The following is a 12650-nucleotide window of genomic DNA, read 5'->3' as shown; positions in this document are numbered from 1 at the left end:
CCAGGTTGATAGGGTTGCTAAGAAGGCTTACGGTGTGTTAGCTTTTATTGGTAGAGGGATTGAGTTTCGGAGCCATGAGATCATGCTGCAGCTGTACAAAACTCTGGTGCAGCTGCATTTGGAGAACTGCATATAGTTCTGGTCACCACATTATAAGGAGGATGTGGAAGCTTTGGAAAGGGTGCAGAGGAGATTTACTAGGATGTTGCCTGGTATGGAGGGAAGGTCTTACGAGGAAAGGCTGAGGGACTAGAGGCTGTTTTCATTAGAGAGAAGAAGGTTGAGAGGTGACTTAATTGAGACATGTGAGATAATCAGAGGGTTAGATAGGGTGGACAGGGAGAGCCTTTTTCCTCAGACGGTGATAGATAGCACGAGGGGGCATAGCTTTAAATTGAGGGATGATTGATATAGGACAGATGTCAGAGTTAGTTTCTTTACTCAGAGTAGTATGGATGTGGGAAGCCCTGCCTGCAATAGCAGTAGATTCACCAAGTTTAAGGGCATTTAAATGGTCATTGGATAAACATATGGATGAAAATGGAATAGTGTCGGTTAGATGGGTTTCAGATTGGTTCCATAGGTTGGCACAACATCAGGGGTCGAAGGGCCTGTACTGCGTTGTAACGTTTAGATTAGATTAGATTAGATTACTTACAGTGTGGAAACAGGCCCTTCGGCCCAACAAGTCCACACCGCCCCACCGAAGCGTAACCCACCCATACCCCTACATCTACATTTACCCCTTACCTAACACTATGGGCAATTTAGCATGGCCAATTCACCTGGCCTGCACATCTTTGGACTGTGGGAGGAAACCGGAGCACCCGGAGGAAACCCACGCAGACACGGGGAGAACGTGCAAACTCCACACAGTCAGTCGCCTGAGGCGGGAATTGAACCCGGGTCTCAGGCGCTGTGAGGCAGCAGTGCTAACCACTGTGCCACCGTGCCGCCCACAAAGATGATAGTACATGCTCTATGTACTATCACCTTCTCAAGGCCAAATGACAATAAGATCAATAAACTAATCATTAGAACATTTAAAACCAAAAAATCAAAAATCTGAATCAACTGAAATCACAACTGTGCTGTTACGTTTTCTCTGAAGATATGTTCTAACCACATATCCACACCTATACCAAAGTTATCACCTTCCATCTTCTTAGCATATTTTTATTCATTTGTGGGACATGAACATCACAGGCTGGGCCCAGCATTCACTGCCCGTCCCTAGTTGCCCCTTGAGAAGGTGGGGGTGAGCTGCCTTCTTGAACCGCTGCAGTCCCTGTGCTGTGGGTTGACCCACAATGCCCTTAAGCCGGGATTTCCAGGATTTTGACTCAGTGACAGTGAAGGAACGGTGATATATTTCCAAGTCAGGTGGTGAGTGGATCGGACAGGGTGGTGTTCCCATGTATCTGCTGCCTTTGTCCTTCTGAATGGAAGGTGCTGTCTGAGGAGGTTTTAAATATTTCGACACTGCCTCAGATTTGCTGCTGCTAAAGATTTTGTGACCTTCAGGTTCAACAATTCCAAAGCTCCTGACTTCTCACTTTTTCTCTATTTAACTTTCAGCTTAATTAAATAATCCGATGTTATCCTAATTCTCACCTCAATCCTCACTGACCTACATTGGCTCTTTATCAAATAAAGAATTCTTGTTTCAATTTCCTCCATGATCTTCCCCATGCCAATCAGTGTGACATGAGACATCCCCTCTCCCCTCTGATACCTGGGCCTCTTTCATTCTGGCCTCTATGGACCCCGGACTTTAACTGGTGCACAGACCAAGGCCATTTTGCCCTTGATCTCGGCCCCAAACTCTGCAATTCCCTCCGTGGCTTGAACATTGAACCAACTGTCCCAACAGCAAGTTGGTAATGCTCCCATGGGATGCACCATGGGACATTTTGCTGCATCAAAAGGTGCTAGATAAATGCAAGTTGTTGTTGTGCTGGTAGGAGATCCCATCTCTGTGCTTGAGAGAGGGCAGGGAACTCTCTCTGACTAATATTAAACATCTTAAGCAACATCACTGAGAAGGCAGAGTAACTCATCAGCTCAAATAAATGTTAATGAGGTGGTGTTTGGAAACCTACTCTGCATGAGAAAAGTGACTAACTACAAGTTGGTTTTAGAATCATAGAGATGTACTGCATGGAAACAGACCCTTCGGTCCAACCCGTCCATGCCAACCAGATATCCCAACCCAATCTCGTCCCACCTGCCAGCACCCGGCCCATATCCCTCCAAACCCTTCCTATTCATATACCCATCTAGATGCCTTTTAAATGTTGCAATTGTACCAGCCTCCACCACTTCCTCTGGCAGCTCATTCCAAACACATACCACCCTCTGTGTGAAAAGGTTGCCCCTTAGGTCCCTTTTAATTCATTCCCCTCTCACCTTAAACCTATGCCCTCTAGTTTTGGACTCTGCTACTCTCTGGAAAAGGACTTTGACTATTCACTCTACCAATGGCCCTCACAATTTTGTAAACCTCTATAAGGTCACTCCTCAGTCTCTGATGCTCCAGGGAAAATAGCCCCAGTCTATTCAGCCTCTGCCTATAGCTCAAACCCTCCAACCCTGGCAACATCCTTGTAAATCTTTTCTGACCCCTTTCAAGTTTCATATCTATCCTATAGCAGGGACAGCAAAATTGAACTAAAGAAGTTTAGGAGATGATGAGTTTATGGAAAGTGCTGAGCAAGAACATGTTCATTCTTTGAACAGAAAGATTCACTGCAAATATTTTGAAATTCTGAAATCTAACTTGCAGAGGTGCTGAATGCAGAACACTGCGGTCCAACGTGGGTTCAGTGAAAATAAGACCATAAGACCAGAAGACATAGGAGCAGAAATCAGGTCATTCGTCCCACTGAGTCTGTTCTACCATTCAATCATGGCTGATAAGTTTCTCCCCATAACCCTTGATCCCCTCGACTATCAAAAACCATTTATCTCTGTCTTAAATATACTAAATGACCTGGCCTCCACTGCCTTCTGTGGCAATGAACCCCATACATTCCCCAATCTCTGGCTGAAGAAGTTTCTCCTTATCTCCATTCTAAAAAGTGTCTTCTCTTTACTCTAAGGCCCTCAGGTCCTTCTCTCTCCTACCAATGGAAACATCTTCCCAACATCACTCTATCCAGGCCATTCAGTATTCAATTAGATTCCCCCTCATCCTTCTAAACTCCATTAAGTATAGTCCCAGAGTTCTCAAATGTTCCTCATTGACAACATTCCAAATAAATATCATTTCTCACAGCCTTTCATTCCTGGGATCATTCTTATGAACCTCCTCTGGACCCGCTCCAGGGCCAGTGCATCCTTCCACAAGCAAGGAGCCCAAAATTGCTTTCAATATTCTAAATCTGGTCCAACCAGGCCTTTATAAAGCTTCAGAAGTACACCCCTGCTTTTATATTCTCGTCCTCTTGAAATGAATGTCAACCTTGAATTTGCCTTCCTAACTACCAACTCAACCTGCATGTTTACCTCAGAGAATCATGGACTAGGACTCCCAGGTTTCTTTGCACTTCAGACTTCTGAGTTTTCTCCCCATGTAGACAATAGTCCATGCCTCTATCCTTCCTACCAAAGTACATGACCTCACACTTTCCCACATTGTACTCCATCTGCCACTTTGCCCACTCTCTTAACCTATCCAAATCCTTCTGTACCCTCCCGCCTCCTCAATGATACCTGTCCCTTCACCTATCTTTATATAATCTGCAAACTTAACCAGAATGCCCTCAGTTCCTTCATCTGGAGCATTAAAGGTATAATGTGAAAAGTTGTGATCCGAACACTGAGCCTTGCGGAGCACCACTTGTCACCAGCTGCCATCTGAAAAAAAACCTTTTTATCCCCACTCTCTGCTTTCTGCCAGACAGCTAAGCTTCTATCCACGCTAGCACCTTGTCTCTAACACCATGGGCTCTTACCTTACTCAGCAGCCTCCTGTATGGCACCTTGTCAAAGGCCTTCTGGAAGTTCAGATAGATAATATCCATTGGCGCTCCTTAGTCTAACCCGCTCAGTACCTGTCAAACCTTTTCCATTTATTTGGGAACACCTCATATCCCACAAAATGTTACAGTAATTCACTTCCATTCCTAGTAGTTAGTGAGAACATCAATCAGACCGACAGCAGATCAAGTGACGTGGAATATAAGTGAGCTACTTTAATCACTCTGAGCAAGTGAGGAAATGAATGACATTTAGTGCTTCTCAAAGCATTTCATTTTGATTGAGCCAAACCAGCCAACGTCCTGCTCCTATTTTGAAGGTGGGGGAAGGCAGGAGGTGCTACAGTTACTGTTTTGAGAAATTCAAAGCAATTGTTGGAGATCACAGTGGGTCAGGCACGAGGTCTAGAGGTTTGCTCTCTCTCCATGGATGCTGCCTGACCCGCTGAGATCTCCAGCATTTGTTGTTTTCAGGACAGATTCCAGCATCTGCAGTCATTTGGTCCTTCAAAGCAATTCTTGTTTGGCCCAGTGAGTTCACACTATCCAGAGTCCATCTCTGGTTTCATTCCACTCTCTCACATGAGGTGTGGGCATCGTTGACCAGGCCAGCATTTATTGTCCTGCTCCAGGTGCCCTGGTGAAAGTGGTGGTGAGCTGCCTTCTTGAGCTGCTGTAGTACATATGTTATCAGGCACAGGGGGCTAGGTCAGGTCTCAATTACCCAGGGGCGCTGAGAGCGGGTGTGCTGCAGTGCTCTGGTCAGGGGTCAGGGGTCCACCTGCTGATCTCTAGCTGGGCCTGGGGCTGAGAATGGACTCAGGGTGGGATCTGGGCCCAGAGCAACACTGTCACCTTTCGGTCTACCTCCTGGAGTAGATAGACTCAAAATGCTGAGAGGATTTTGACCCAGTGACAATGAAGAAACAAAAATCTGTTTCCAAATCTTGATTGTTACTGACTTAGAGAGCACCTTGCTCTTTCGTTAACCCCCAACAATCAATCCCTTGCTCGAGGGAAACTAATTTAAAATTCTGTGCTGAAAACAAGGCAAAGAGGACTTTGAATTTGGTATCCTCATGATATTGGAGTTGTTTGAGCCATGGTAAGTGGAAAATGATGATTCTCAGAATTGAAGCTCGATATGTGAGTCATGAAGAGGCAGTTCCAGCCAAGTTTCGCCAGAATGATAGACAGTCATTTCAAAATGCAGCTCAGAAACAATTCCACACACACGACATTGTGGGAGAAGAGGAACTCTCCTTTGCTAACTGCAGTTAATGCTAGATCTAGTCTTAAATCTGTGATGGATAGATTTTTGCCAATTGCATATATGAAGGGATAGGGGTTGAATGCAGAGCCATTAGGACACAGATTGACCACAATTTCACCGAATGTTGGGATATGTCCCCTTGTCCCAATTCTTAGAATTTTGGACAAAAGTGTAAAGACAAATGGAGACTTTCCTTTTCCCTCGAGGATGGAAATGTTTGGAAATAAAGGATGGATTTGAGAGGATAAAATGTGTCCGACTGTCTGTACTGATGGATTATTAATTTAAGATTACCACACAAAGAAGGTGGGGGGATGCAGACAAAACATTTCAACGCATTAGAGATGGAAACAGCTTATTGCTTGTGACTGCTGGGGTGCAACGTGCTCCGTGATTTTAAAAAGGAGTAGGGTCTGGATTGGAAGAGGAAGCAGACAGATGTCCGGAAGCAAACAGATAATTAAGACTTTAATAGAATGCTAGCATAGAGCTCCTTTTAACTGTAGCTCCCATAGCATCTCTACAATATTCAATCATTCTTTTCAACAAATATCAACCAGATTATAGATGAACCTGATCTCTGGTTAATTGCCTTGCCTGTTTCCAGGTGCTTACAATGAAAGTTAAAACCAAGAATTTTGTTGAGTGATTACCTTCTAATGGTTTGGGGAGGAAGTGAGCTGCTGGTTTATTTTTCTTCACGTGGTTTCCTTTCATGATTTCGCCCTCCTTGTTAAGTCCCAAGTACCAGCCCCTTCCAGACTGTTGCTGTCTATACAACATGGATGAGTAGGTCACATAGTAGTTTTCAAATACCGATTCCTTGAACCTGCATTCTGGTGTGAAGTGTTCCTGGTGACAGAAAGAAAGGGAAAAAAACACAATAATCATTAAGTTGCTACTCTTTAAGGGAGGATGCTCATTCAAATCCGAGCTCTACAGGGATGCAACCACAGAATGAATTCCCTGAACCAGTGAATCCTTTATCCTTTGTAAAGCTGGATAGATTCTTAATGAATGAGGGAGTTAAAGGCGGGGAGCAGGCAGAAAGGTATTGAGGTCACAATCAAATCAGCTGTGATCTTCTCAAACAGAGGAGTAGTTTTGAGGGTCTGAATGGCCTCCTGCTGTGATTCATGTATCTGTATCATTCTGGTCTCCCTGGCTGTGCATCCACTTCTTCCAAACAACCTTGCTGATTGGTGGTTGCCTGTTGCATGTACCGATGTAACAATAATTACTACATATTAAAAGTACATCGACTGGAATGGAGTGGGGATTTGAAAGGCTCTACATGAATGCAATCTCTCTCTTTATGTTATCACTTTATTAAAACCAACTGTCTAAATCATATACCACAGCAAATAATAAAAGAGATTATTTATAAATTGAAATAAAATGACTGTAAAAACTGGTGGATTCTTACAAAACCCAACTGGTTCATTCATATCCTCAGGACAGGGAACTTTATGACCATTATCGGGTTGGACTGTATGTGACTCCCATCCCATATTAAGCAGGTCATTTGAACATGACACGGAGGCAGCAAAGTGCACACATTGTGTTAAGTTCAGACTTCCATTCAAATTTACTCTTACCTACCCAGGGTATAAACCCAATGACCACTGGGTGGGATGGTTTCCTATCTCTCCCATTCAGGGGGAGAGCTGGACACTCCAGGAAACTATTGAGCCACACCAGAAGTATTGGATATCTGGTTCAGTTCCAGCTTGATAATTGTCTATCCCAAGCTCTATCTGAATCAACAAGAACACTCTTTAAAAAATAGTCAGTCACTCAGGTCCTAACACATTAACAGGATATTGAAGAACTGAAATTCCACAAAGGAGATTCCTCTCAATAAACTTTGATAATACCGCCTAAAAGATGGGGAAACACAACTGTTAAAGTTAGAGAGTGAAGGGATACAACTGCCATTCCAAGTCCCTACCCTCAACCTGACCCCACAGCTCTTCCCGCACATTTCCCCCGGCATCCTACTGGGCAGAATCGATGAGCAGCTGGGTGGTGGGTAAAGTCATAGTTATAATTCTTGTCGTAGGTTAACCTTAAAGGGTTAGTTTTTGGAGACGACATTAAGCACCACCTAACCGACTCACCTTGGGGTCAGGAAATTGGAAAAATAGCTCTGGAGCTTGTAGGGGATTACTGCATTGTTTGTATCATCGTTACATTTTGTAGCAATGTTTAACCAGCTAATGCAATGTTTACTTGATAGCTATCATGCAATAAGCTACGTCTTTTAAACTTAGGGCCTCTTCTCGTCAAGACTCATTAGTGGTCTTCCTCTGCACTATAAAGCAAACTAGCCTTTAGACCTGGTGAAGGAAAGAGGGATGGGAGAGTACCCTTCCACCCAGATAAACCCACTGACCCAAGAAGGCTCTGTTACTCAACTGCACTTCAAGGGCTACAATGGGAGGAAATATTAAAGAAATGAGGGTATAGATGGCTCAGGGCAGCACTACTGCTGTAATGTTGAAGTACAAAAAAATATATAAACAGGAGATTTAGAATCTCTTCAGGCCAGAGAAAACAAAAATGGATCGGGGCAATTTACTTTTTATTCATTCACAGGGTGAGGGTGTCACTGGGTAGCCCAGCATTTATTGCCCTTCCCTAATTGCCCAGAGGGCAGTTAAGAGTCAACCCCATTGCTGTGGGTCTGGAGTCACATATCAGCCAGATTAGGTAAGGATGGCAGGTTCCTTCCCTAAAGGACATTAGTGAACCAGATGGGTTTTTCCCAAAAATTGGCAATTGATTCATGGTCTTAATTAGTGCAGAGACAAGATTTGAACACAGAACCCCACATTATTACCTTGAACGTGGGTGAGGGCCTGGAGGACTGAAGAATTGCTAATGTTGTTCCCTTGTTTAAGAATGGTAGCAGTGATAATCTAGACAATTATAGACTGGTGAGCCTGAAGTCAGTGGTAGGGAAGCTGCTGAAGAAGATACTGAGTGATAGGATCTATTCCCATTTGGAAGACAATGGGCTTATTAGTGATAGACAACATTGTTTTGTGCAGGGAAGGTCATGTCTTACCAACTTAATAGAATTCTTCGAGGAAGTGACAAAGTTGATTGATGAGGGAAGGGTTGTAGATGTCATATACATGGACTTCAGTAAGGCATTTGATAAGGATTCCCATGATGGGCTAATGGAGAAAGTGAAATTGCCTGGAGTCCAGGGTGTACTAGCGAGATGGATAGAGAACTGGCTGGGCAGCAGGAGACAGAGAGTAGTAGTGGAAGGGAGTTTCTCAAAATGGAGAGCTGTGACCCACAGGGATCCGTGCTGGGACCACTGTTGTTTGTGGTACACATAAATGATCTGGAGGAAGGTAGTGGTGGTCTGATTAGCAAGTTTGCAGATGACACTAAGATTGGTGGAGTAGCAGATAGTGAAGGGGACTGCCAGAGAATACAGCAAAATATAGATAGATTGGAGAGATGGGCAGAGAAATGGCAGATGGAGTTCAATCCAGGCAAATGTGAAGTGATGTATTTTGTAAGATCCAATTCAAGAGTGAACAATACAGTGAATGGAAAAGTCCTGGAGAAAATTGACGTACGGAGAGATCTGGATGTTCAAGTCCATTATACCCTGAAGGTGGCAAGGAAAGGTCAGTAGAGTGGTCAAGAAGGCATACGGCATGCTTTCCTTCATTGGACGGGGCATTTAGTACAAGAGTTGGCCGGTCATGTTACGGTTGTATAGGACTTTGGTTTGGCCACATTTGGAATACTGCGTACAGTTCTGGTCGCCGCATTCCCAAAAGGATGTGGATGCTTTGAAGAGGGTACAGAGGAGGTTCACCAGGATGTTGCCTGGTATGGAAGGTGCTAGCTATGAAGAGAGGTTGAATAGATTAGGATTATTTTCATTTGAGGGGGGAACCTGAATGAGGTCTACAAAATCCTGAGAGGTATAGACAGGGTGGATAGCAAGGAGCTTTTTCCCAGAGTGGGGGATTCAATTACTATGGGTCACGAGTTCAAAGTGAAAGGGGAAAGGTTTAAGGGAGATATGCAAAGTGAGAGGGGAAAAGTTTAAGTTTACACAAGAGGATGGTGGGGACCTGGAACATGTTGCCAGTGGAGGTGGTAGAGGCGGGAACGATAGCAGCATTTAAGATGTATCTAGACAGATACATGAATGGGCAGGGTGCAGAGGGATCTAGATCTTTGGAAAATAGATGGCAGGTTTAGATAGAGGATTTGGATCGGTGCAGGCTTGGAGGGCCGAAGGGCCTGTTCCTGTGCTGTAATTTTCTTTGTTGTTTGTTTGGCCTGAGTCTCTGCATTAACGGTCCAGCAATAATACCATTAAGCCATCACCTCCCCATTGACCAAAGTTTGCAACATGTTAGAGTGATCGATCGTGTAGATAAAAAGAAACTATTTCTGATGGATGGACCAGAGAACATGAATCAACAAATTAAAACCAGGGCTTTAGAGAAGAGAGATTAGAAAACATTTTGACAAAAGCAGAAATTTGGGACTCCCTTCCATTAGATCAGTTATTAATTATAAATGTGAGATTTGTTAATGAAAAGTAAACACATTAATGGATATGGGGCATTTATTGGCCAAATGAATTTGAGGGACCGAAATGGTCAAACTCCTGTTGATAAAGTAGAATAGCCTCTGTGGGTAGTTGACTCAGCCCCACAATTCCCCCATTTTGATGCTAGCCTTAGATTCCCTTCACATGGTTGAAGAATAATCCAGAAAAATATCCAGGGCTGCTGTCACAGAGGCTGAGAGAGCCAATACAGGCCTGTTGGCTAAAGGTAATCACAGTCAGAGAATAACAAAATCAAACCAATCTTCACTGGCAACAGAAAGATTGATTCATGACTGCTTGTAGTAAGGAAACACACTGTTCTCCATCCCTTTTCTATACACCTATTATTCAATTACTCCAGCTTCCAATGGGATTGACAGCAAAATAATGCTGTTCTATTACAGACATTCTGGACATTTTGGCGTACTGAACTCAGCAGAATGATTTTGAATCCAGGGCAGGACTGCAGAATGACATTTGAAATTAAGAACTATTACAAGGCAGGAATTGTCACACAGTAGTAAATGGGTGAGATTATATTTTGTGAGCTGAAAATATATTCAGCACTGGTCTTTTCTGAAGATTGATTGCTTCATGGAAAATCTAATTTAAAAACCACTGGTGGGTCATTTCGACTCTGTGATAGTGTCAAACAGGTGAGGATGACCCTGCAGCATAAAATGCAGGCAGGGTTGTAAGCAGGCTTTTGGCTCATTGTTGTTTGTTTTCTATCTCAGAGTAATGCAGAGGTAACATTGGTACCTACAGAAGGGTCTTTGAACCTGAAACATTAACTGTTTCTCTCTCCACAGATGCTGACAGAGCTGCTGAGTTTCTCCAGCAGTTTCTGTCTTGGTTTCTATGTGTGTAACAGATATTATCCACATGTCAACCCAGACATCAACTCCAGTATCTTCCCACAAATTGTTTACCTTTCCCTGATCCCACATTAACCAATAAAATGGTGAGTATCAATAGCAAACAGCCTCACACAATCAAACACAGAACAACCGAACACAACTTTCCTCCCCTTGTAAAAACGAAGGACCTCATTTGAAATGAAGTAATCTGAAACAACAAAAGACCAATCAAGCACAGTGAGCAGCAGTAGTAAGCAGGCTCACATAATGAAAGATAGATATTTGATCACCACATTCGGTGCCACCTATTCTTCATGCTCATACAGAATGAAGATCACTCCATCCCATTCTCCACAATGTATTGTGCACTGCTGAGTCACTCTTGGGCCAGTTGCATAACAACTAAATTTCACATAATTTATATGCTGGAAATTTTTTCCTTGCCAATGTCATCAACCAATTATTGTTTCATTCTCTAGGGAAAGACATGAAGGCAACAGGAGTGACCCATCTCAAACTAACAACATTTAACAAAAATAATTCAAAATGCACAAAGTCCTCAGCTGATGAATCCGTACGCCTCCAGGTTGAACAACATTTGGAGGAAGCATTGAGGGTGGCAGGGGCACAGAGTGTTCTCTGGGTGGGGGAATTTAATGTCCCACCTCCAAGAGTGGCTCGGCAGCAGCATTACTGATCGAGCTGGTCGGGTCCTAAAGGACATCGCTGCTGGACTGGGTCAGCGGCAGGTGATCAGGGAACCAACAAGAGGGAACAACAGACCTGACCTCATCCTTACCAACCTGGCAGCTGCAAATGTATCTGTCCATGACAGTATCGGTTAGAGTGACCACTACACAGTCCTTGTGGAGATGAAGTCCCACCTTCACATTGAGAATAACCTCCACTGTGTTGTGTGGCACTATCACCATGCTATACGGGACAGAATTCAAACAGATTTGCAACACGTTGAGATGGACCCTGAAGAGGCAAAAACTTTGGAATACTGGAAGCTGCCTGGGCAGCATGACATCTATTTGAGAAAGGTAAAGGAAGGAAAGAACTTTGACCTTTGGACATTAAAGGCCAAGTCTTGTATGAGACTTCAGGAAAATCATTCTCTTTGACGAGTTTTAAAATATACTCCCTCCATTTGAATGAACTCACATAGAAAACTGAATAGTTGTAACTGCAGTAAGTGAAGCTGAAATAACCAATGACTGCAAACTGGTCGACAAATCCAAAACCTTTTCCTAGATCTCCCACAAACCTGAGAAGGTTAGAAAGTGTGAGTATGAAAGGAAGGCTAGTGCTAGGGACAGCTGGCAATGTCCCCAGGATCTCCTCTGCAGGCCTGAAGGGAAGGCACTGAGGGTGGAACTGATAGAGAACATCCAAAATAGAAGCAGCTGGAGGCCATTTGGCCCTTTGCTGACCCTGATATCCAGGGGCTTAAGCACCTCCATTGCTGCAAGGTGGGACAACTTTGAGTGGGTTGATTGAAGTTGCGGGGAGAGTGGTAGCGGTGGTGGTGGCGGGGGGGGTGGGGGGAGGTGTGTGGAGGTGGGGTGTACAATCAGTACAGGAGGCCAGATCGAGAATGCAACAGAGTGAATTGTGGCTCTGAGTGAAAAGTATAGACGTGGCAGATAGATTGTTGACTCCCTCTGCACTATTAGATTAGATTATTTACAGTGTGGAAACAGGCCCTTCGGCCCAACGAGTCCACACCGCCCCACCGAAGCGCAACCCACCCATACCCCTACATCTACCCCTTACCTAGCACTACGGGCAATTTAGCATGACCAATTCACCTGACCTGCACATCTTTGGACTGTGGGAGGAAACCGGAGCACCCGGAGGAAACCCACGCAGACACGGGGAGAATGTGTAAACTCCACACAGTCAGTCACCTGAGGCGGGAATTGAACCCGGGTCTCTGG

At 44.1% G+C, this 12650-nt stretch overlaps 1 protein-coding gene across 5 annotated transcripts in view; it reads right to left on the bottom strand.

The window, feature by feature from the left end:
* fgf13a (fibroblast growth factor 13a) overlaps nucleotides 1–12650 on the bottom strand; it is a 756986-nt gene that overhangs the window by 16114 nt on the left and 728222 nt on the right. For all 5 annotated transcript variants that reach the window (XM_072595622.1, XM_072595626.1, XM_072595623.1 and 2 more), the window contains one exon: nucleotides 5907–6105. In XM_072595622.1, coding sequence (XP_072451723.1) covers nucleotides 5907–6105 — 199 coding nt within the window. The remainder of the gene's footprint in view (nucleotides 1–5906; nucleotides 6106–12650) is intronic.

Source organism: Chiloscyllium punctatum, chromosome 25, assembly GCF_047496795.1.
Source record: "Chiloscyllium punctatum isolate Juve2018m chromosome 25, sChiPun1.3, whole genome shotgun sequence".
Lineage (NCBI taxonomy): Eukaryota > Metazoa > Chordata > Chondrichthyes > Orectolobiformes > Hemiscylliidae > Chiloscyllium > Chiloscyllium punctatum.
The sequence above is the reverse complement of the archived record's forward strand: the minus strand, read 5'-3'. Positions and strand labels throughout refer to the sequence as shown.